The sequence below is a fragment of the Netta rufina genome, assembly GCF_964035555.1.
Source record: "Netta rufina genome assembly, chromosome: 2".
Taxonomy (NCBI): domain Eukaryota; kingdom Metazoa; phylum Chordata; class Aves; order Anseriformes; family Anatidae; genus Netta; species Netta rufina.
In genome coordinates this window covers 35,871,458-35,898,405 of record NC_140124.1, presented here as the reverse complement: position 1 = coordinate 35,898,405, position 26,948 = coordinate 35,871,458, and the positions used below count along the sequence as shown (strand labels likewise).

Below are 26,948 nucleotides of genomic sequence, written 5' to 3'. Positions count from 1 at the left end.
CCCATCATCTGCTTCCCCTACCAAAGCTCCCCATCTCATACTGTCTTGATTCTTAGAAACGAAGCTACTTAACAGGGCACATGCAAGCGGCTCTTCTCACACATGACTTCAGAGGATGGGCTTCCCTGCTAGGGGTTATACATATCAAAATGTGACACTGTTGCAAAGAAAATAGGAACAAATCTCATCATTCTCACACCTGCATAAATTAAAATATGAGAAGTTTGTGTATAGTGCAGCAAAAAAGCTGAATTAGTAACATCATTCAACGTCTTTTTTTACTGAACAATGATTGTCATCCATTTTCATAGGATTATTTCTTTGGTGACAAAAACAAGGAGTAAAACCAAGGTAAATGACATTCCAAGAAGAAAACGACAATAAGAGTAAGTAATAGATATTTTAGGTCAACAATCTAGATCTTTAAAACATTTTTCTATCAATAGGTTTTAATTAAACACGAAGTACACAGTGATTTACAAATAGAGTCTTCCATGTTCATAACCTTCTCTATGGCAACAGATTATACAGTCACAGACTGTACGAGCACGCTGAAAGACTTCACAATGGCCTAGATGTGACTGTTGACCAAAAAAAAAGAATACATACATGCATATATCTATCTATCTATATATATATATAAAAGAATATATACATATGTGTGTGTGTGTTTCATTCACCTCAGCAAGAAAGCTAATAGTTGCCCAAAGTAGGACTAAAACTTTATAAAGAATTTTTAGAATTGCTTGAGGGACAGAAAATAAAAACAGAAATACTGTCAACTGAAAGTAGGGGGAAAAACTACAGAGGAAATCAACCAGGAGTAAAAATGATGAAGAGAAAGATGTCAACTTGTCAACCAGCCCACAATAAATTTGCATGGGGGGGAGGGAGTGATTTTTTTTTAATTAAAAAAATAATAAATTAAAAAAAAAAAAAAAAGGAAACTAGCTCTAAGAGCAAAATGGAGAACAGCATCCTCCTCAAGCATATTGGCTTGGAAAAACTACCTTCATTTTAATGACAGGGATGAGAAATGCTAAACTGTTTCTCTGACCACTGATCAGTGTGACAAAACATACCAGAAACAACTCATGTAGACTACTTCTAAGGTCAGACTCCACTAGGGCACAGGGATGACACCCTTCAAAGCCCCTACAAGAAGCCATTTGTTGTAAAGACGTTTTCTGGGTTACACTGGCAGGAAAAAGATCTTTATGTAAGGTAATGTCCATGAAGGTGCTTTTGCTTGGTTTTGTTGGTTTTAATTAAAAAGACCATTATGGCAAGTGAACCAATTAAACTGTTTGGGATGCAGTGAAAAATGGCAAGCTGAAGCTTTTCTTGCCAAAAGAAAAAATTGTGCATCTTCCTGGTAATAGTGCAGGACTCGAGAAGTAATCAACATGCATCAACAGTTGTGGCAATCAGTTGTATATATCAGAGAAAACCTGAAGAAAGAGTTTATTAAAAAATGTATTTACTTATTGAATACCTATACTTCTTTAAATGACACCTTCTGTGAGACTTGTAGAACCTGTAAGAAGCAATAACTGAGCACAGACTAAAACAAAGAGTTCCTGGGCCAACACAGCATTTAATTGAATTCTTTTAATTTAATTTTAAACTCAAAAGATAAGATTTGTTAAGTTAAAAACAAATAAAGTAGACCTAATGCTTCATTTTCAGAAATATATTCTCCATAGAATGATGTTCAAGTAGCAGGTGAGGGCTTATCCTGTCACCCTGCAAACCTTTTGCAACTTATGCCCCAGTTCTTGCAATGACGTGGCTCCTTTGACCCTGCTGCATTTGCACTTACAGCAGCAGCAAATAAACTACTTTGTTAAGAGAACAACAACAACAACAAAAAAAAATCCAGCCCTAAATCTGTTTTCATTATTCATATCTACAAACTTATCTATGCAGGAGTACCCAGGAAAATCCCTGAACAGTAACAGAACAGAAGAAAAGCTTCAAACACAGATTTTACATAAAGAATTGGAAATTGCTGTAACAAGCAGATGCAAAGAAATCCTCCAATATTTGAGAAGCCATTAGCAGGAAAACAGAAAGAAGCAGGCCTTCTTTAGTGCCTGTCCAAACTCTCTCCAGTACTCTACTGGAACTACAAGACGAGTGCACATTAGAAGTAAATACAGGCATGTTTACATGCTATTTAAATGCCTCAGAGAACTCTGATCGCAGATCACATCAGTTCATTTTTTGTTTCCTGCAGTTACTGACCAACTTCTAAAAAGTTACGATCTAACTATTCAAGCTGCAAACATATTCACTGACATCAATATCTTGAACATAAAAGCTGTCCAAAGAAAAAAAAAAAAAAAGGAACTGGAGGGAAAGAGATGGAAATTCACACTTAATTCCTGTTTAGGCCTCACATGAAGTTTCGGCCCTATTCTCCTATGAAGAATGTACTCTAACATACACAAAAGTAAAAACAAAACAAAAACTTTAATTAGAATACTAATTAAAATGGCACATTAACAAGTCAGACAAATAATTTTATAGTTGTTTTTTTTCCATTGATACTATTAACTGGAATAGTATTTTGCGTTTAAAAAAAAAAAAAGGCAACAAAAACCAGTCCTCCCTCAAAACAAACAAAAATCTGAAAAATTGGAATAAGACCTTCAATATGAGAGCACCATCATGTAAAACAGTATTTCGATCAGAACAGCTATAGAACTTTGTTGTTGTGCCAGAAGTCTGTTGGGATACCCTCAATAATAGTAACTATGGAAAAAAAATAATAAAAATAAAAAATAAGAAGCATTGTCAACTACTAACAAAGCCAAGTTCCAAAGTGTTAAAACTGAAAGAAGCATACGCTATCAAATATACACTTTCTTCCCATCAGAAATATTACATAAATAAGAAATCTTGACAGGACATACAGTGGACCTTCCTGTGAGCAAGGAGGAGTGCAAAAGGCACAGTCTACTACTAGTCTAATTTAAAAGCGTGGCAACAGCAGATATTACAACATCCACATTCGAGTACACAAACATTATAAAGTACACAAACATAAAGTACACAAGAAATCTAGCATATTAGTTTCTGAAGTTCAGATGAGGAAAACAGAGAACAGCCCATCAAACTGAACACAAGACCTGTTGTGAACTCTGACCTCAAGCCCAACATCCAATGCACTGCCTGGCTGTGCTGATGCTAGAAGGAATCACTTTTTAAGGAATTCACTGAAAACCCTGAAAGTATCTTGCTCAGAGTTAAAAACTCTAAATATTTTTGATGTCCTTATTTCTTAGCAAAAAGAACAAACAAGACTTAGACGATGCAACTCCCCTAAACCATACATATACACAGAAACATATATTTAATTTTTACACATAATTTTTAACCAGAATTAAAGTCTCTGCTACTAACCTGGTACTCAGCACACCCTTCTAGCCCCTCCGCTTCTCTACTTTTAATTCTCACAAGCTCTGCTCAGCAATCCTTTTTCAAAAGGAAAAGCTGTGTATACGTGCCAACGCTCTTGCTTTCCATACGTTAACCAACAGATTAATAGTCCAGAATCCAAACCCTACGTTCACCGTCCCTACCCATGTTTTTAAACCAAACACAAAATATATGACTAAACATCGTGTCATAATGAGTTTAGTTTATTATGTACAATGTGTTACTCAAACAATACTTAGTTTATGTAGTTCACTTTGTTCCCATAAAACTGAAAGTTTTAATAGGTCATTACAGAGTAATCCATTCGCTATATTCCTGTTTCCTACTTCTGAGCAAAAGGGCTTATTTCATTTTAAGACATCATAAACTACTTTTTAGTTATGTAAACCAAATCTGTAGTCACAATGGAAATGTTGAAGTTTAACAAAGTTTAAGATGTCTAACACTGGCTGGGTGAGTGGGGACAACTGAACCGTCTGCAATACTCACACCAGGCAGCGCTTCCTTTACCAGTAGCTACGTAGGTGTCACAGTTCTTTCTTCTTCTGTGCTGCCCCCCACGTACAAACCCTTCTCTCATTAAAACAGCCCACAGTGCAATTTTTACATTTCACCCGCAGTACATTCCCACCAAGTAGCTAGAAGAAAATTAGCTAACTAGTAAACTAAATGATTAAAATCACACACAAAAAAAAAGTCATAGAGTTAGGAATTGTCTGTTTCTCAATAATATACTACTGAGGAAAAGTAACAACCAACTCTTCTAGTTTTGCTCTGTTTCCTTTAACTTACATCTGATTTATCTTAAAGAGTGTACAGACTTAAAGAGTGTAAGACTTACTGTCTTACAACTGCACAGTTTACAGTGTAAAAATACTGTCAAGCTTCCTTTTTAATTTCTTGAGTTTTAGATGAACATGGGGAATGAATACTTCCATCCCTCCACACTAATTTTGTGCTTTCCCTTATAATGCCCTCACAAAGTCAGGCAACTTGGTCTTGAACATGACAGCTTTAAGGCAACACGACTGCAAGAAAAGCTAATTCGGCCCTTGCTCCACTAACCTCAGAAAGCTATCGTGCAACTGGACGAGCAGCAGCTTTTATTAACGTAAGGTAGCAGCTTGGTACATGTGTTGTGCAGAGAGGTAACAGCAACAGAGCAAAGAAGCAAACCCAGGAAACACTTGTTTAGCCGAACCAATGCAGGCATAACCAGTTGGCCTTTATTGTAAATACCTAGTATGATGCAATTCTAAAATAATAATAATAATTTTATCTCTGTTGATGTTATTATGTCCTTTTTGTAATTCAGAAGGGAAACCATGCAGTTTAGAATGTAATTTGGCAAAGTACCCTTCAGTACGGCAAGAATACATGAACTGCCTCTGAAAGAAGAAAATCGCATGCCCAAACCCAAAGTTGTCCATCTCTGCTGAATGTTATAAACACGTACAGGTAATCTTTTAACCCAGGCTATTGAGAACATATGGCATTTCTTGCTGTATCAAGGTACTATCAGGTTCCTACCCTATTATCATCTCTTGTTGGTTGTATTTCTACCCCATAGTTCAGAGGAATATGTCAAAATAGCATTGACAAAGTGCCTAGACCATTGGATCGACTTTCTCTCCTATTGGGTATAAATCAAAATAAATACAGGAAAAATAGGAATGCTCTAAAAAGAAAACCTGATACATATGTAAATGACTGCCCAAGGAAATGTTATGACAGATCAAAGAGCAACAAAGTTACTGTTTGCTTTAAAAGATAAGCATAGAAAGGTAGTAAAAAGGGTGATTAATCAAGTATTATTATACCATCACATTTCATGAAAACTATAAAGTAGCACAACTTTTTTTTTTTATTATTATTATTTCTACTGGCCACTTTGTTATGCCATTTTTGTCTCTTAACACACAAACCTACCACAATAAATATTTTTAGAAAATCAGTGACACTTTGGATTGAATGTCAGAACTTCTTATCAAAGGTAGCACCACGTAAACCCAGCTAATCTTTCTCTGTCTAGTTAGGAAACAGCAAATGATGGTATCGCAGAGTTTTATTTTTTTAATTTTATTTTAAATAAAAATACTATCTCAGTTATTTGAGGCATCTTTCCAAAGAAGGCAAATCAGAAGAGAATCGCTCTAATTGGCGGCCATCGTAATTCTCGAAACACTCCGAATTCCGGTAATTCTATTCCCTACTATTTTAAAAACAGCACATACTGTTCACTACTCATTTCTGTATCCATCATATCCTGTTGTGCAGTGATGATTCCATGCCAGAAAAATTGTATTACAGCATGCATGTGGTCAATAACACATCCAGCTGTTGCCCTACACTTCACAATTGATCTGTAGATATGGAAGTAATTCTTATCTGGAATATCAATCCCTGACAAAACCAGGACTTTGAAACTGCTCACACAAGTTGTGCTGGTATTTGTAGTCAAAGTTCAAAGCAAACTAACCCAGAGGACTACACAAAAGCCTATCTATGTTGCTTTGCTACAACACAGCAACCAAGCTATTTGTTAGCTGTCCATTCAACCCACTGCTGATTTTACAGAGGTTCTGAGCACAGACAGCTAAATTTGAGGTCCACTATAAACCAGGGAACTGCAGAGCGAGAAATGAAGGTGCACGTAAGCACATGCATTGTACCAATATATAAACAGTAGCTGAGGTGTGGCCTCTTAAATAATGAGTAGCCTTTCAGAGCAAGTCTGTGCTTACTGTGTACAAATAATCTTTCAAGATTTTCCCAATCCTTTATATATATACATATTAAGATACCAGAAAGCCAGATCACTGTTTTTAATTTGTGGATATTAAAAATGTATACATTAGGAAAAAATTTCTTTTTCTTCTCTAGGGGTACGCTGAGACAGTCAATACCAAACTATGTCTAAAATTAAAGTCAACACCCTAGAAGAACAGCAATGCGGATGACTTAAGAAAAAGATAACAGTGGGAACTGAGAGGTTTGAGGGGCTAGGTAACTAACGAGAAAGCAAAACTGAAACCATTATCTTTAAACGTGTAAGATTCCCAGCTGATATTACAGCCTTTTCCAGCGTGCCGACCTCAGCAAAATTAAATCTTCAGAAACCTAGATGCTATTACGATGCACGCCATAAACACACACATCTGTAACTCTACTCTCTTGGAGCAATATCTTATCACATCCCAAACATGACTTCATTGTGCCTTTGAGATGCACAGTAAACATGCATCTATTGTATACTGAACATCTGTGAGTCCTACTTGCCCACACATGCCCTAAACAGAGGCATAAGCAATTCTTCCTAAAAGCCAAACACTTTTTTTCAAACACTTCTGCAAGTCTGGGCATTATGTATTAATAATGAAAAAAATATCATGTGGCCACATGATTATTTCACTTTATTGCAAAATAAAGTAACAAACTGTAGACTTCCCATCCGGAGATGAGGACCACCTACCAGCCAATTTTTGCAAACAGATGCAGTATACATATTAATTGGTTTTCCTCATTTCAAAGGTTTAGATTTAGATTGCCCTAGGAGCCTTTCCAGATTTCAATTAGTCAAAACAGAAGGAGAGAAGAGGATGATGGGGGGCACTGGGCTTAGATCTTTCTGGGAATACAGATCTCTTATCAACACTTTCAGGAAGAACAAGCCTTCTCCTCTCCAACTCCACACTAGGAACTCTGGTTCTTCTGCACAGAAACATCCAATAGAGGGAAAGCAGATCTCAAATCATAGCTCCCACAAAATATCCCAAAGAGGGATTCAGGGTAAGAAAGTACATGCTGAGCACTAAACCAGTACTCATCTGTAAAACTTTTTTGTCCCCCCTTTAGTAACAAGCAGCAATAAAACTGATGGAGAACTTGGTGCTTGATAGCAGATGGTCCTCCAAAACACCACAAAAGCAGAAAAGAAATAGCAGCAATGAACAACAACAGATTGGGAGAATCAATTTAAAACTGTTTTCAAGCATCCTGGAGGGAACAAGGAAGAAAAAGAAGGATATGTACAGAAAGAATAAAAAGGCTGTATACTCTAAACTTACACTCAAATGACAAAGACAAGGGTAACATCATCTTCACGACAGTACTTTTTCCAAAAAAATTTTTGCCAGAATTGCAGTCCCATGTTTATGACCCTTATATACACCTAGTTTATAAGGAAACTGGTATGACTGAACTATCCTGCTATACAGTAATTGGTGCATATACGACACTATCCTTTTAATTTATGCTGAGTACCAGGTTAGTAGCAGAGACTTTAATTCTGGTTAAAAATTATGTGTAAAAATTAAACACCACGCTTCCATTAAGAATAGAAGACAATTTTCTTGGGAACAGTTTCATATCCACCAAGGAATGCCTTTTGTTCAGCATTACGAAATTTCAGCATTTAGCAATTTAAATTACACCAGCAACAACAGAAAAAGCACATTCTATCTACAGCACATAGAGAGAATTGATAGAATCTGTTAAGTTTCAGAAGAAGTTTAGGGATTTATTCAGCTCTTTGTAATAATATTGTACAAATCCCTAGCTCAGGTCTGACTTTCCAGACCTATTCTGCCTCCCAACAAGACTTTTTAATGCCTCTGATTGCGAACAGCTAGGAAGTGCATTATCTTGCTCTTGCCCCTTATTTTAAGCTTTGTAAAATAACCTTAAGAGGATATCTGTAAATAAACTACTGCAACATGAAGTAACCAGCTGTGGTACCCTTTCATTGAAGTCATTTTCATATCACAGTTCTAAACAGAAACTGTACTCAGTGATGAAAATGGAACATTCAGTGGACACCGAGAACTGGTAACATTTGGAGAGGGGGTTAAAAATAAAAACTGAAAATAACACGTACCGGGTGGAAAAGACTGAGATAACAAAGTGGGAAAAAAAAATCTATAAACAAGTAAATAACCACAGTAAGCCACACAGGAGGAAAGAAAAAAAAAAAACACACACACCTATAAGTAATTTCTGGCTTCCACCAAGCATTCCATTTTTAATATCTCTTTTTCATATACACTGCACAACACTATGGCAAAATTAAATCCTACAGTAATCACACATACAATAAAAACGGGCTATTTGACATGTGGTGCACACTACTGAAACATTTAAAAAACTCGCAAGCTAGAATTTAGGAGTCAGTATAGGAAATAGTTTTTGCTTCTGGAACTACTAGCTTAATTCCCCTTTAAAAAGGAAACAAATCGACAAACCAAACCCTTACAAGTTTTTAAGGGTTTCAAAGAATTTTGAAAAGATTTGAAAAATGAACTTAGATTGTCATTCCACATTAAGCAACTATGCCAATTAATCAGGCCTAGCCCCTGTCCTTCCTGATCTACTTGTTCCCATCACAGTGATGCCAACAGAGCTGCCCATTTCATCACATGGTGAGGAACCAAAAGCAGCTGGGAAACGAGGTGGAAAAAAACGGGGAAAGGAGGGATGGCATTTTTCTGTCAGATCACTTCCCTGATCCATTTCACTGTGCAGCTGCAAAAACAGCTAGATTAGCAAAACAAGCAGAATGGTATAAAGATACAAATAATGAACAATTAAGACATCATTGCCACTGAAGAAACGGACTTGCAATCTAAATGAAAACCATCACTTAAAAAGGTTCCTATGAATTTTGTTCAGTTCAGTAAAAAAATTCTTAAGTAACCGTTTGAGCAAACACAGGAGACAATACTGTTAAATCCACTGCCCCCTAAAATGGGAAGTCCACATTAGAACCACCACCAACAAAACATGCACAGGAAAAATCTTAGTTCACACTTAGTTTTCTGTACTAATCTGATATATATTCATAGGCAAGGATACAGCTGGCTTCATTTAATGCAACTATAGTAAGATGGTATATTCGTAACGGTGAATATGACACAGTCACAAACAGAAAACAACTTTCTTCCTTTTCCCTATTTCGCAATGCTTCCTTCCTTTGTGTTGATGAGAACGGGGTGAACTGGAAATTCTGCTGGGGAATTCTATTAAAAATAATCCAAAACGTTGGTCTTAACCTCAATCAATTTCCTAATTTGGTCCATCACGCAAGAGCTTGCTTCAAGCAAAGGACAGGAAACACAAGAAATAAACCACTCTGAGTAAAAAGAAAGGGAAAGCGTTTCTTCCAGCAGCACTGCTACCTCACGTCATCTCAAAGCCTTCCTCAAACAACTGCCAAAGCCGTATTACCTGCCATTACCAAAGCAGAAAGAAAAAAAAAAAAAAAAAAACAACTCATACCTCAACAGGTTATGAAATCTACCATCACAGACATGATGAAATCAAGGTTATCTGTACTCTGTACACAGCATTTCATGCGGTCACTGAAAAACTGTTTCACACTTTTTTACTTTACTTTTTAATCAGTATTTTTAGGGTCCTACTTGCCTGCCTCACTTAGACCAACACACACAGAGCCACAACATTCATTTCTCAACATACATTTAAATAATTTCATAACACTTGTGTAACTTCAAGAGCACTCCCTTTAAAGTTTTGATAATGTTTTTTGTTTTTGTCAACTGAACACCAAGCATGCTGAGTCACACTCCTGTTTGTCAAAACTTATCAGAAAATCAAAACACATGTACATATTTTTAAACACTTCTCACTAGAGAAATCCGCCTGCATGTAGTTACTGCCTCCTTCACATAATTTAATGACTACAGTCAAGATTTTATATTCTTCAGCTATCGGTGGACAGTTCTAAGGGATTTCAATAACAAAAGAGTCTGTTACATTTAGCCCCTCCCCACCAAAGTATCTCCTCTTTAAAGCCCCCCAAAAAGCTGCTATTAACTATTCAAATAAGGCATACAAGCATCATCTACTATGAGCTAAATCAACAAAGAAATGTAATCAACATCTTAAATAGGAGCAGATGTAAGAATTAATCAATTTCTAATCCCTCGAGACTACCTTTAAAAGCAACTCCAAATAAGTCGCTGATGTGAGGCAACTGATATGGCCTCTCTTCTCCTCCTTTACTCAAGGGTTTGTTTTGAACAGCTTTTGTGATCTACACCGTTCATCCTGCTCTAGCAACACAGATGAGTCAGGGGCCTGGGTCACACCATCTTCAGCTTAGCTTTATTCTTTCCACACACACTTCACATTTACTCTGTCTCACACTTTTCATAGAGTCATGCTCACAGTGTCATTCTATGACCACACATTTCTTCCTGTATCATCTCCATTTAATTCTACACCACACCACTTTATGAGAGCTTCCCTTTACTCCAGCACACACGTACTATATACTCATTACTCTAGTTTTGGTATCCACTCTCATCTCTGTCAAAAAACCTCTGACTCTAATTGCAGCTACTTACACATCACTTAAGTGATGTTCCACTTGAGTTTATGAGAGCACTTCTATTGTTGGATTCTTCCTTTTTTAATTGGTAAGAGAAGACAGTGAACATGTGAGAAATATGAATAGAACAAACTTTACTTACCTTGAAAATACCAACCCAGTCTTTCTGATGAGGATGGATAAACTGGGTCAGAGTGTAGTGACATTCAAGGTGTGTGTTTGGAAGATAGCTTTTCGCCACATTTTGAAAAATCACATGTGCAAAATTGGAAGTCTGTAAAGCATTAGCTGAAGATGGAACTTCTTGAAAGGATGACATGATTGATCTGCAACAAAAATCATATAAGTTGTTGCTTCAATATAGTGGAATGAAATCAGCTAGAAATCTATTTGAAATATACCAGACCGAGACAAACAAACAGTTTGTTCTTCTGTTCTGAGAACAGACAGCTATAGACCAAGCCCAACAAAATACATTGCCTCAGCTACACTCCAAAACAATCACTTCTCAGAATGAAAGCACAGGCACTTTAGCAATGACATCAAGACGGGGAGAGCATCGCTTAGCGAGACGTCCCTAGTATTGTATCACGGATAGAATATCAGAAAGTGGGAAATAAAAGTGGTGGGAAAACAAAGCAGGGTAAGGATGAAACGTCCTTAATGGTTCTGGATGCTTCAGGGAAGGAGAAACAAAGTTCCATGGTTTCCCTTAACTTCAAACACTTCTCAGAATCTGTAATGCTCAGTACTTTTGACAGCATTTTCATAAATGAAATTCTTGTTCCCCTCTCAGTGAAAATAACAAAGCTCCACTTTAAAGACATTTTAACAAACAAGAAAGTTTAGTTAAAAAGCCTTTTTTTTTTTTTCCTTTTTTTCAAAAGATTCTAATCTTGTCTCTTTAGCAGTCTGTGGGCATCTTTTATTGTTCCCACTGTAACCCACATGTCCCCAGTCCAGCATGTTTACCATAAACAATGGACTACGTTGACAGTGAGAACATTTATGTCTGCATGCAGTTTGACGGATTAACGCTAATTCAGTTGGATTGTGAAAGCTTTTAAGCACCCTTTCTATTCACCACCTCATTCAGGATACATTGCACTAAAAATTACAGCATTGCCAGAGGCTTCACAAGCACACCAAAAACGTTCCTCTCTCAGATTGAGCAATATCTGTCAAAAAGATAGGCAACTGATAAGCTTCAGGTGCCTGATTTAAATCTACAATCACAAGTTTGTCAAAATGTTTTGTACTAGTTGGATTGGGGCCTTGGATATCTAGCATATTTCTAGAAAGAAGAGGCATCCTATTCTTGCCATTGCTATTAAAAGTTATTTTACACTGACCAAGCAAACACACTGACAGAATGAGGTAACTGCCAAGCAAGTGACATAATACACCAGTTTTATTAAGATATATGTGGAAACCAATCCCAAAAAGGGACGGGCCACTGCAAGTCTCACGAAGTTCAAAGATTAAAGGCTGTCTGCATATTTCCCACAGCCTTTTAAAAGTTGTTTTCAACAGTCAGGAAATAAGTAGCAAAGAACTCGTGTTTTCGGAAATAAAGTGCGCTCTGAAGCCAACAGGTATTCGTCACTCAGAACCAGCTTATTACTCCCCAAAACAGAGTGACACAAAGCACAAGTCAGCAGTTTTGTGCCCTGAATGACACAGCTATAAAGATTAAATGCCTAAATTCTTGTCTTCGGTCCTTTTGGATCTGTTAATTTTCACGAGAACTTACACAAAAAATAAGGTAAACAACAAAAGACGCTTTTAAAAACAGCAAGTTTCACTCAAACCCCACCTGTTACAGAACTTCTGAGCACAGAAGTGAAGGAAATTTTCCAGCATAGTAAAACCCTGTAAAGTCCCACCGAGTTTTCAAAGCAAAAGATGGCACACGAGACACCTCACAAGCCCATCCCAAACTAATAAATGGTAAGAAGATTGAGCTTCTACAATTCCAAAAGAAACAAAACAGCCTTCAGGTTTATTTTTTCATCAGGTGTAACAAATTCCTTCGCTTTAGTAACTGAGCAGCATCTGATGACATGTAAAATTTACACGGAAGATCTGCTTATAAACAGATCTATATAAAACGGTAGATCTATTATGAGTACGCATTACGAAGAAGTAAGCGATAAATAAGTATTTTTTTGGCGCAGTTGGCCTGGTTTCCAGGCCCGAAGCTGAACTACGGCGAACTTTAAGCCTGGGGATTAGCGCTCCCCGTCAGGAAAATCCCCGGGGCCGAGGTGAGGCCGTCTCCTCGCGGCGGTGGGGATGAGGAGGAGGAGGAGGAGGAGGAGGAGGAGGAGGAAGGGCCACGTTAGGGCTCCATCACTGCCATGACAAGCGATTTTCTGGCGGGGGCAGGCGGCCGCTGGCCTTTACACGCCGACAGGAGGAAAAGCAGGTCGGGCAGGAAAGCGCCGAAGCCGCAGCCCAGCTCCTCCCGGAGCCCCCAGCGCTGCCTGCCCGCGCTCCCCTCCCCTCCTCAGCCCTCGGGGACGGGGGGACCCCGCTGCTGCCTCCCTCCTCTGCCCCGTTCCCTCCCTGGGAGCCCCGGCACGGCTCCCCTCTCCCTCCCCCAGCCCCAGGCAGCCGCCGGGGGGGCGGCTTCCCGGTGGCGCAGCACGGCTGCCCGCTGCCCGGCCCCCCCCTCCAGCCCGGCGGCCAGAGGGAGGCGGTGGGGAAGGGGTCGCCGAGCCGTGCCCTGCCCTCAGCCCGGCCCCCGCGGCTCCCCTCACCTCGGCAGGCGCGGAGGACGCCGGGGACATCAACATGGGGCCTCCGCCATCAGCGCCAAGCAGCTCCGCCCGCCCCGCGTCACTTCCAGCGCCGGCCCTGCCTCAGCCGGGGGCGGGGAAGCGGCCGCCTCAGCCCGGTGGGCAGCCGGGGGTGGTTGGGGATAGGCAGACCCTGCTAAGGGTTTAGGGCTTGGTACGGGGCTGTTGCTTTCATCAGACCCCTGCCCAAGCCCCCTCAATGCGTGAGGGTGGTTACAGCACGCCTCGTGTAATGCTGGCGTACCCCGATTCAGCCGTGTCGTCCTCCTCCATCCCAAAACACTGAGCGCTGGCACCTTGTGTCGGTGTCCCGCTGTCTCCCACTCTCTGCAGGTCTGTCCTGGGACCTGCAAGGCGTGCAGCCGAGGGAAGAGTGAGGTGGAGAGTGGTTGTAAATGCGAACACGGTTCTGCTTGCGCAAACGGGTAAAGCCCCGTTAAAGCACGTCACCTCATAAATGCGCTGATTCTGCCGGGTTTCTATCCAAAGTCGAGTTGTAGGACATTCACCAGAACAATGGGGCTGAGTAACAACCAGCAGCGATGAGTAATCGCTAGTGGCACGCTGGACGTGTCCAAGTACACTGAGCTTGGACGGCTCCCGCAAAAGGTCTTCAAAGTCACCTTTGCCTCTTTACTGCTGCTGTTTCTTCTGTATTTTCATTGGTATTATCAGTGAACAGGCCATGTTTAGGTCATAAACCTATGACTTAAGTTATTGACAAGATCACTGGCTTGTTTATGGTCACTGCTAATGGAAATGAAACCAATGTGGAGCATAGAAACTCCCCTTTCAAGTAATGAAGGTTAATGGCTGAACATGCTTCTACTTTGCACTTCTCGTTTCAGAAACCAACCTTACGTCTTCATGTGTACCACAGGTTATTAGGTAACCATTTGATTTAGGTACATAATAATTTCTTATACTATTCATATATTCCATTTTCCCTGGAAAGCAATAAATTCCCTGCATTATATACTAATAATTTGTTTTATAAGACATAAGAAGTGTGCGTGAAGTCCTTTTTCTCCTTTAAGACCAGACGAAATTTTGTAGTGGCAAATGAAATTGGTATGATAATCTGAAAAGCAATACATTTTTCTGGGGAGGTGGAGAGAGCTATACTTTCTTATCTCTAGCTTCCATTTCTTCTCGTCACTGCCCTTTGCACCACATGGCATGATAAAGGGCTGTGTAAGAGTCACAAGATGCTGTTCTCTTGTGGGCTGGGACTTGGAAAGAACTTCAGTTTCATTGTCGGTAGCTGGGAAATATAAATGTTGATGAGACTAACAAGTAGTTTTGCTTTCACTGAACATCATTTGTAATGCTAGTTTATGGAATATAGTGGGAGGTTTGAAATAAAGGTGTTCTTTGGCAGCTGACAATTTTTACACTAAATGCCTGAAAAAAAAAATCCTTGGTTTCTTAATAAAATATATATATATCTACAATTCTGAGTTTTAAAGAATCTTGAGGTACTTCTGTGCTCAGTTCATAAATATTTATTCAGTCAAAAGAACTAGTTATGGCTTAGTCATAATTCAATATTAAGTTATTATTTTTATTGCTAAATGTGTCTATATGAGTCAAAAAAACCTACATATTGCAGTTGTCACGTGTACAAGGTAAATATTAAGGGTAATAAGTTGAGAATAATTTTGTCTTTTCTTGTAATTGTCCACAATTTTCAGGGAAAAAATGCATTTAACTCTGTACCTTAACCACATAAGTCTGGAAATGTTTAATTAATTATTCAAATTAAGAACATTTCGTACTGAAATGAAACTATGAAAAGCATTCTCATTTACATATTTGTATCCTAAGTTTAGATAGCAGTCTTATCCCTGTAGGAGCTTTGACTGTCTCATGTTGAGTTTTTTCTCGTGTTTTTTTTTTTTTGCTACTTTGAGAATTGAAGGACTTTACCCACATTTACAAGGCTATACACCATGACCCCAAGATCAACATTAGGCTTGTACTGGTACAAAGAAAGATTTGGACAACAAAAATTGTGGTTGGAACTGGTAAAACTTGCACTTGGTCTTTCCATTAATGCTTGAGTGCTTTAATTAATCTGAATACTCTAGGCAGGGATTGTAAGGTACTATCTCCTGAAATTTATCCATGAATTCATCCATAAAACTTTGGGGAAACTTGCTCTTGAGTAGAAAAACAATGTTATTTTTCTGTTTTTCCTTATATTCTTTGCAAAACATTTAATATCTTAAAACACAAAGTCAGATACCAGCATTTCTGGTGAATGCCTAGTCATGTGAGACTCTCTAACACTAATACTCTAATTCAATTAGAAAAGCTTATTACGGGTAAGATGACAATAATCCTATCTCCTTCTGACTAGACTTCCACCTTTCCAACCACGTGGACTTCAAGGAGAATACAGGAAATTGTTGTCATTCAAGACAGTATTTTCCAACAAATTACAGGCTTGTCATGTATACCAGAATTGTACTCTAAGCATGTAGAAACATTGTTTAGCCAACCTTTTTTTTTTTTTTTTTTTTTTTTTAAGGAAGAGAAGATGAATGTGAAATGTCTTTCTGATATGGTTCTCTCTATATATGTCATAGAATCAGGTAGGATATCTGCAAGGATGGAAATTCCACCATCACTTAGAGAACCTGCTCTGGTGCGTGACAACAGTCATTGGAAAAAAAAAAAAGTTTCTTTATATCAGGTTAGAATTCCCTGTGTTTCGGTTTTGTCTGTTGCGACTTCTCTTTTCACTGTGCTTCTCTGCAAGGAGTTTGTTTCCATCTTTTCTACACCCCCTGCTTAGTTGTAGATAGCAGTAGGGTCTCCCTGTGGCCTTCTCTTCTTAAGGCTGAAGAAAAATCAGTTCTGTTTCTGAGAATATATATAAAATTCCCAGAGAGTATCTCTCTCATTTTGTGAAATACATTTCACCACAGTATATTTTTTTTAAATAGAAAGCTGGCAGAACCCTTTTCTTATTTTCCAAATTCCTTAAGTGTATAAATAAAGGGTAAATAAGCAATGGCAAGTTAGCGTTTGTGGTTTTGCAAGAAATGTTAAATAAGGTAAAAATGTATGTGAATGCAATATCTGGATTCGAGCATTACTGGATCCTGAAGTTTGAAATTCAGGCTGAGACATGACAGTCTCCCTGCTTTGTAATTACAGAGACTTTCCCTGCCAAGTCTGAGATCTGCACAACTCCGTCTTCAGGCATTAGACAAAAGAAGAGTAAAATCTGTAAGCCGCAGCTAACCAGGATTGCCAAAGGAAGCGTGGGGCAGGTTTCAGACTCTTGGGAAACAGTCTTGCATGTTTGGAAATCATTTACTATTTTCATAACTACACAATCTTTTTAATCCTGTGAGCTCCTTTAGCGATTTATAGCCTTAAAATTAGAAATGCGTCCCCATCACATGTGTTTAACCTTAGCTGCGTTTGAACTAGTGTTCAGATTTGGAGCCCAGTGTATTTTCTGTTTACTGTCTGCATTACAGCCTGAAGCAAAGCCGTGATGAGTTTTGGATCCAGACCTGAATTATTCCTCTGAGGCCCATCTTTGCTTTGTATGAGTGACAGAAAAACTGTGTATTTCTAGTTTTTATGACCAGAGAAAGGTACTTTTTGTCATGGATATTCGATCTATTGGCATGACATGACGATATTGATGAAGTGTGGTAAGGGAACGCTTAGGTTCTAATGACTTGATTTCATTTTGCTTCAACTCCTATTTCAACACTCCCAACTTTTAAGAGTATGGGCCACGTGAGATGTAAAATATATATATATATATATATATATATATATATATATATATATTGATGTCACTAATCGGAAGCTCTTTCTGGTCACGTTGTAAAGCACACTTAATCAACTTCTTTAAGATCATGTTACAGAAAGCTATTAACTATACTCTTAAAACAGTTAAATAGTTATAAATAATGTTTTATATTACAGCTGACAACACTGAATTGCCCAGCGTTTAAGGAAATCTAATCATGGGGTACGCAGACTTTGCCTTCCAGTAAGATGGAGTGGCAGAACTTTGGAACATATTAGAAATCACATACTATTGCTAACATTTCCTATTAAGGAGAAAGTCTCTCTCTGTATATTTTGGATTTCTTTTCCAACACTTAATTGCAGGTGATGAAGAAAAGCTATTCAAAAGCTGCCAGGATTTTTAGATCTGTATGAGTGAGATTGATGAAATTTGTGGCTTTTCCCAAAAGAGCGTAGGTGAGAGCAGACATGTAAATTTTGTATGTGTGTGCATGTGTGCGTGTGACAGAGAGGGGAGGGAGCAAGAGCTTACTCCTAAGGTGTGAGACTTGGCAGCGTTGCACTGTACAATGGGCACAAGAAACCGCATGTCTGCAAATGACCGCATTTGAATTGCTGTTATTTCACTGTTGGCTTACTGTATTGTTGAAGTGAAAAGGAATGTTTTTAATAAATGCAAATAACGAATTAAATGCTTGCACACACTGAGGCTTTGCTCTCTGGTGTGTAATTAATATAGGTGCATTGGAGACCCGGGTCTCGGGGAGTGTTTCATTTCTTATTTATGATGTTTGCAGGGTTGGATTTTTATTTTTTTTTTCCCTTTTGCGTACCTCTTACAGGCATACACAGAACTGCATGTACATGACCACTGAGTAGGTGTCATTTAAATCTTAACAGATACTAAACAGGTAAATACCTTTGTTTTGTATGCTTTGGTAGATTTACTGTTTCTCCAAGCCTTTTATCTTTGCTATCCTAAAGTAATAGGAAGCTCCCAAATGACCAACATTTTGTTTTCAGAGGCATGAGAACTGCCTGTGGCAGGAAGCAAACAAGCAAGGAGATTTCAAAGCCCTTATACCTCAGGGCACAATACCGAACCCTGAGGAATGGAGAGCAGAGAGACACTTTCCATAGCTACCCAGCGTGCTGCTTGTATCCCCTTCTGGGTCCCCCTCCAGCACTGGCTGCCCTCACTGACAGAGTACAGGAGTGGCTGTGTACTCTATCTGTAAGGAGCTTGGCAGCTTTCCTGTTCTCTCATAAAGGTATATATTTTTCTCAGAGGATCTAAAGATGTCTGAGTCCTCATACTAATGGCGCTGTAACTGACCTGGGACTTGAGACAGACAGCCACTCGCCCTGCTTTTTTCTCCATAGCCTCACGTTCACCTTGGAGAGGGGTCTAAACCTGCTGTGTTCCTGTGTGTATGGAAAACATCTCAGCCAGCAGGTCTGGAGTCCAGCTTCTCTCATCCTCCTGCTGCTTGAGTTCTTAAGCTGTGACATAAGGAGTTCTTACATTCTGGGGAAAAATAATAACTGTGTTCTTACACACATTACATACAAATCTATTACTAGGAAGCTTGGAAATGCAGCGCTAAAATTAAAATTTGTCTCTAATTCATCTCCCTGATTACTTGCTATTCTATTTTGTCTAATAATGTTGTACAGAGTAGAATATACTGGATTTGTCATGCAAGTTTGCATACAGAAGGTAATGCAGTCTTTTTGATTTTATTATATCAGCACAATTTCACTTAGAAATGCAAACTGTATAGGCACATAGCCTATCATTTTTTGGAAAACTTATGTACCTTTTCTTACTTCACAAATGAGTTTCCTTGTATAAGGACTATAAAAGAGCAGAATACTACAGTGCTCACATTTCTACTACTTTCCAGAAGAAGAAACATATTTAGCAAGTGATCCTCCTTTTTGCTAATAAATATTTTATGTTATAAGGTAGCAAATTGAGCAATTTTGTCCAGACTGCAGTTGTGTGTTGTTGTGTGTTAGAACTGGAGTCTTTCAAGCAAAAGGTGCTTCACATCAACAACATGGGTAACAGCTCTTTGTCTTTTAAAAAATAAGATCATGTCACAACCATGACATATGGCTTTAGTTCACTACAGGGCAAGGATTTGTTGGTCCAGTAATAGTGTTTTGTATACAAACACTGTGGTTAGGATCTGGTTTTAAAGTGCATATTTTGTGTCAGTGCAGTATTTGGTCCCTATACCTCCATATTCTGAATACAGCATGTTAGTGCTAAAGGGGACTTTTTCAGGCTTTGTGAAAGTGCCTGCTGAAATCTACCACTGAGCCCTAAGTGAGCTTGTCAACAGTATCTGTCACAAATATTCCCAGAACTGCCTGTAAGTGGTGTGGCATTTCCCTGCAGCGGGGTGATCGAGGTGTATGAGTCCCTCTGAAAGGCACCGAATGATCTTAAAAGTTTTTGGGAACTTTACCCATAATAAACAACACATTGATATATATTTATTTTAGCATTCCCAGAGTCCAGGCATTATTTTTTTTTTTTTGCTCTCAGAAGAAATGCCAAAAGCTGAGTATGCAGCTCTCCCTCCTTCCCAGACCTTTGTTGACTCGCAGTCCCCATTCTGCGGCACTTAGTCAACTGCCATGGGAGAGTTGCTTGGCTGTATGTTCTGCCTAGCCCTCTTCTGGATTCAAGCATTGTTAGCCTTAGTTGGTGCTGTTATTCACAGCATTGCCAGGGCCAAATTCAGCTCATTTGTCAATGGGAATTTGCGGAAAATTTTGAGTGGAATGAATTTTCCCCTACAAAAGAGCAGATCTCATGAATCGCACCCCTGAACATCTAACATCATCCTGGTTTGCCATTTAAGTCTTGTGTCTTGATCATCTTACACTCAATATTTAACTTAGGAATCGTTTCTATCACAACTGTACTTGGCCTTTGGTATTATTAGGTAGCATGAAATATCCTCAGTGATGGTATGAAAGTTATTTCCAATAGGGCTTATGAAGAACAGCTGAGCAAGTACGACCTCCTGACCTCCAAGTGTTTGTTTACTGGGAACTATATTCCAGTTCTCTCCATTTAATCTGTCTTGGACCAGGCTGACATTCCCTGGCTAGATTTATTGTATCTCTAGGGGCTATTACAAACACAACATTGTCACCGCTTATCTAGTAAAATGATAATGGGATTATATTCCCCTAGTGATAATGGTACGGCTATGTTCATTTTTAGTAGTAACAAAGCAAAGTTTGATTTCATGTTCGGTGAAGATAATGTGTTACAGGGGAAAAAAACAAACCATTCAAAAAAATATTTTTCTTTCAAGCAAATCAGTCATGGAAAATATTTCTTAGTCTGTCTTATTTGTAAATCAAAGCTTCAGTTTGTGTATATAAGCAGGCACACTGTGCCAGTTTTACAGAAATAATAATAATGAGGAAAACTCAGAAAGCTCTGGTTTCCCTAAGTCAACAGCCCTGGATTTTGGAAGCTGGTCATGATGTGGGTTTTTTTTGTGTGTATCTTTTCCTACATTTGGTCACATATCAAAAGACAGATGCAAGAGACCAGATTTGCATTTCAATTGTATTCAGTTATATTCGAGGAGTCCACAGTAGATTCATTTGTTATCAGCGGTGTTAATTAATATTATTAGTAGCACTATTTTTTATAATTGGTGATATTAAGATTAATACCATAGCCAAGTTTTGGTTTAGTATCCTGTGTGTCAGGGAAGGCTCTTAAGTGCATGTCTTGACTAGATTTACTGGTTGCTTCTGGTGTAATCAACTCTCTCTGTGTAATGTGTGTTCTTATTTTACCTCCCAGCTCAGGTAACAAAAATCAAATTACTTTTTAACTTCACTAAGTTGTACATTAACAAGAGGTTTGCCTTTCCTTACTTTAGGAAACCAAATTATTGTACCTCTCTTTTTTTTTTTTTTTTCTTTTTTTTTTTTGGGGGGGGGTGGGGGGGGAAGGAGGGAGAGTACTGCCACTGTAATGCTGACCTTCACAAAGTGATCCTATTGTTTTGGTGACTGACACTGTAGTGACTGCTCTGTTGGAATTCATACCACAGTCAGCACAGATGAAGCATGCATCTTTTTTTTATGAACAAACAGCATATTCCTCCTAAAAAAGTGTTGTTGTCTGATAATTTCTTCAGGATTTTTTCACTGAAGCTGACAATTACTTAATTGCTTTTACTTAGAAGTAACCCATGAAAATTACAGCTTACATTCCAAATCTCCTATTACAGGTTCCATCTAAAATATTTCAATGAACAAGAATAGAAAATGCCCAAGAATGAAAAATAGCCTTCTTAAAGCCTTCTTCTTAATAGCCTAGAAAGCCGCCTTCTTCTTCTGTGTTGGCATGTATTACTTCAGTAGCTGTGTTTCTATGACACAAGTTAGCTAATATCTCTCTTGACCTGCAGTAGGTTGTGTTCCTGTGTACTTTTTTTTTTTTTTTTTTTTTTAGCAAGCCAGTGATGAGGAATATCCCCTCATACCTTACTCCTCTGAGGATCTTATATTCCTTCTTCTAAATTCAGTAGCAAATTCCTAAGAACGTAAATACAACCAACATCACCTCCCATTTTGACAAAGCCAAGGGTTTGCTCAGGAGCATGCCACTCACAAAAAAAAAAAAAAAAAAAAAAAAAAAAAAAAAAAAAAAAAACACCACCACCACCAACAAAAAAACTGTTTCTGAAGCACTGTGCTCTACACTTTTGTATAGGAAAACCCAAGAACTGAGTTTTTGCCAGTATTCCTCTTTTTATATCATAATGAGGTTAGTTCAGGACTTTATCAGAGTAATGTGAATTTGATGCTTTTATACTGACACATGCATGTTAGTTGGAAAAAATGTAATTTAATTTTTTTTTTCTGCATATTATATGCATGCCTCCTTGCTTGGGCCCCTTATATTTGAGATCAACTTACCATGTTGCTTTTCCATGTTGTTTTTCCATGTTGCCTTAGCACGTTCATTTTCTTTTCCTATGTCAGTATCCCATAAGTGTCATAAAGGCATCAAGTGACTGTTTTGGACAATTTCTGCTTGATTCAGTGGGTTCTGTATGTAGTGCACTACAGGTAGAGGTCAAAATAAAATGAACATGATTAATACCAACTATTTATCACATGTAGCAATATTTCTTTGGGAATTTCTTTCCTTCTTTATCTGCTTTCACAAAAGCTCTTCCACATCTGAATCAAAGTCATCCTCCTCTTTGCACTTCTGTGTCACATGAAGTGAGCATGTAAAAATAAGGCAGTGTACACAAGCACTGACAGATTGTAAAACTACTAAAATAATCTGAAACAAAATTTTCAGTTAAAACAAAAATGAAACCAACCTCCAATTATCCAAACAAACCAAATATCCAATTGCTATTGGATACTATACAGGTAACTGCCCTTACACTCTGGTGTTTTGTTTGTTTGGTTTGGTTTGGTTTGGTTTGTTATTGGTTTGTTTTTGTTTTGTTTGTATGTTTTTGTGCCAATCCTCCAAATGGAACAACCTCTCTCTTGTTCATGGTACAACCTATACACAGTCACCTACGTACAGCTTCCTACTGATTTGTAAAAGATAGTAGTGATTGAAGTTGCTCATAACCAGAACTGCAACATGTTCTATTGAGCAAAATGCTGTGCTTAAAAGGACTTGTTCCCTGAACATTTTCCAGTGCAATTCAGTTAGATGAAGTATCTCTATTGCATTTTACTTGGGTGGGATTTTGAAAAAGGCAAAAAAGGGGAAAAAACAATGTTTAACTGATCTTGGTGTCAATTAGAACAAATATGCATGTGCTGCTACCCTTCTGCAACCTGCCCACCCTACATTCAGCTGATGTCCAAATGAGATGCAACCCCATTCCAAACAACAGTAGGAATGCTTCTGACAAAACAGACAGTAATTCTTCATACCAAAAAAAGTGTCAATGATCCCCCAGGGCACTACATTCCCACAGAAGCCTGGAATGTGCTGCCCTGTGTACACATATATGCAGTAGTCAGAATATTGCACATACTCAGCTCATGGTTGATTACTGGATTACATACTGCTGCAGAATATATCACACAATTCTGAAAGAAATAAATCAGTTCAAATTACACACTTTTTTTTTTTTTTCCCCCCTCTGGGCAAAAATAAGCTCTTGCGGTGCTGCTTATACATTCCAGTGAGTGATCTGGTGAAGTACACACAGTGACTAGGAAACGAATGCTGCCCTGAGAATCCTAACTGTAGCATTTACAAGCATGAAGAATGTCCTATTTTGCTGGGCTCAAGGTCCCTCTAGCCCAGTAGTCTGTCTCTAGCAGTGGCCAAACAGAGAGGAAATATGCGGGGATATTTTTCTGGAATGCACTCCCACCTCTGGCTATTTGCAGCTCAGGGATTCCTGAGCAGTTTCACTGCACTTTTAGCACATTTTACAAACATGATGAAAGCTCTCCAATGCAGAGGAGCAGACACAACAAACGCAAGATGAAAGGTTAGAAATTAGGAATAAAACACTGTAAGCTGGGCTGCCAATTCATTTTGATTCAAGTCTCAAATGTGCCGTTGCATCTGTTGTAGTTTCTTTTGGCTACACCAAGTAGTGTTAATGTTGAATTTAAAATATCACTCTGCAATGAGGGGCCAGTTTTACAGGTGTTGTATGCCTGTAACTTGCTAAATTCAGTGAACATAGCGCATAGTTATCAGCATGGGCCATAAAGCTCAATATCCTAAAGAAGAAAATCTCCCCAGAGTGATGGAAACTTAAAAATAAATAAATACGATCAACTGTAATTATCCCACATCAATACACCTTAAGTCAGGGGAAGGCTCTGAATGTGAATCTAGAGACTCTTAGCATAATTTTACATTTCCCTTCAGTTTTAAGAGATTCTTATTAAGGGGGAAAAAACCTTATATACAAGAAAATGCAAATTGCCAAAAATATGCTACAAATGTTCTATATATTTTTAAAATTTTTCATATGTGTTTTGTCTTTTTATATCAGATCTTTAAAACAAACTTTAAAATCTTTAAAGTTTAGTCTTCAAACTTTAAAGATCTTTATCAGATCTTTAAAACAAACTGAGATGGTCACATTTTCAACACTAAGAATAAAATAGTACCTTTTACATTATTTTCTGTTTTTTTACATGTCTCCGAACTTAGTAGGCATAATGTACCAACAACTACAATACCAACATATCGACAGCAGCTGCTTTCTGTATTATGAGTGCTCTACCAGTTCTCTCAGCATCCATGTTACAAGTCACAAATATTATGGAGCACACCTAAGCTCTACACGTATTTCTTAGAGAGTAAGAACATAAATCTTGGTCACTTAAACTCAAAGGTCTTGATTTACAAAGTCACTAAGCATTTGTTGGGTATGATTCAAGTAAATACACAGAAATTGTTGATGATCTAATAGACCATGAGATGACAGCAGGGCCATTCAGTATCAAGGCACTGTATCTTTTTCTCTGCATTTGTAGGGGTTCTAGAGAAATGAACCTGCACCAATCTACAAAGCAAGATAATATGGTAACTATGCATTAATAATAGCAAGGAAATGTGGCTTAATTAACATGGTAATAATGGTAATGGATATATCATGGTTATATGATAATGACAGTCAAGAAAGCCATATTTTCTTTCCCTTTGCTGTTATGGACGTGTTGCATGACACCGGGAACTTCAGCTATCTTCCTATGATCCAGAATTTGGTTCCACATTAACCAGTACTGTGTAGTGCAAGATCCAAGCTTTCTGATCCACTCATTCATTCCATCTTGGCCCACTCTGGACAGAGCAAGGAGCAGTGTGGCAGCGTGAGCACTTGTTGTGGCTGGTTGTAAAATGGATGATGAGAGGAAGCATGTGGGTTAACAGCAGTTATATTGGCATACCTGAGAACTGTAATGTGAGGATAGGGATGCACAAACAGGATAAAAGCAGTTGGGATTTCTTTAAAATCCTGCTCATTTTACAGCTCCAGTGCAGAAAGCTGTCAAAATACCATTGAACTCAGTGGGCTGACTAGGGAGGAAAGAGAGAGCCTGCAGGATATACCGAGCTTTGGGGAACAAGAACAACTTAAGATTGGTTTGGCAGCCAGCAGATCACTTTTTATGACAACTGTACTCTTTTTGATAAGGCAGTGTAAGATCTACCAATGAAAACTGATACATATGAGTTATATGTTTACTAGTTGTCGTTCTCATATATAATTTTTATGCTATACTTTTTACTGTGTTGTACGAAATGAACTCTTTACTAACAGTAGAGCAACAAGCAGACTGCCGAGGTTGCCTTGAGAAAATTGTTCCTTTCTTCCATAATCAGTCAGATGTTTTGAGGTCCCTTCTCATGCCTAAATCATAAGGTTGGTATTACTGCTTTTAAGATACAATACACCATTGATAGAACAAAACTTTAAAGCCAATTAAATTTTGGCAATCTTCCTACCACTGGCAAAGTCACCCTTGTTAACAGTTCCCCTTTGTAGCATGTTTGCAGTGCAATCACTGATTTCTGGAAAGCTTTTTTGGCACTTCAAGATATTTTGAAATATCTAATGAATTTGTTTTTATGAACAATTTTAGACTTTACTCAGAGTACTTCAAAGCATCTTACTTTAAAAATAGGGCTTTTATGCACTCAAATGAGGTATGTATCTACATTTTAACACAAGGGAAAATACTCTTTAATATGTAGAACCTAGCTATACAAATAATAATTTATTTGCATTTTAACTAGCTAAAAATTTCAGAAATCATCTTATACAAATCTTTATAAACACTGTCTTAGTAGATGTGAGTAAGGAGATATCACTGCTCTACTGGAAAAATTCAGAACATTCAAAACATCCTGGATTTAATATAAATAAAAGCTTTCATGGCTATTTACTTAAAACAAAAATATCTGAATCTTAACAACCCATTTTTCTTCAGTTTGTGTGGAAAGAATGTAATTAGGTTGGCAAAGAAGAAACACAAAATAAAATTAACTAGAAAGGCTTAATTTATAGTGAGATAAGCTTTTGTGAAGGGCAAAATCATTTTTAACAAAATGAGCCAACTTTACTATAAAATAAGCCAAATTTACTATAGGCTTGCTATAAGTTCAAACATCACTGGAGGGCATTTCAAGAAGAGGAAAAAAAATAGCAAGTTTTAATTTGTTTTGGTCCCTTTTCCCACAAATGCACTGCAATACTGTAGTGTAGTCCTGCAAAGGCTTCCTTCTCATAGTGGCTATCTTAAAAATACTAATCTACTAATAGCAGTTGTATCCATGTTTAGTACATGAGCAGGGATTATATTTCATATTTATATATCAAATTTCATATGTTGTCTGCAAAACCATGTTCTGTACAAAAGCCATGTAAAAAGCATAGCAAGATAACAGTGGGCATGACTGTAGCAATAGAGTATTCTCAGGTACACTGGCAAAGTAATGTAAGGCTAAATCTACTACACTTTTAGCAACAGGACTCTCATTTTTGCAGTTTCTCATGATTTGTTTGGAAATAATTGTGCTG

At 38.1% G+C, this 26,948-nt stretch overlaps 1 protein-coding gene across 3 annotated transcripts in view; it reads right to left on the bottom strand.

The window, feature by feature from the left end:
• TAX1BP1 (Tax1 binding protein 1) overlaps window positions 1-13,655 on the bottom strand; it is a 56,391-nt gene extending 42,736 nt beyond the window's left edge. For all 3 annotated transcript variants that reach the window (XM_084282291.1, XM_084282293.1, XM_084282292.1), the window contains exons 1-2: window positions 13,555-13,655; window positions 10,935-11,118 (exon numbers count right to left, since the gene is read on the bottom strand). In XM_084282291.1, coding sequence (XP_084138417.1) covers window positions 10,935-11,111 — 177 coding nt within the window. In that variant the 5' untranslated portion in view covers window positions 11,112-11,118; window positions 13,555-13,655. The remainder of the gene's footprint in view (window positions 1-10,934; window positions 11,119-13,554) is intronic.
• Between the last annotated feature and the right edge of the window lie 13,293 nt (window positions 13,656-26,948).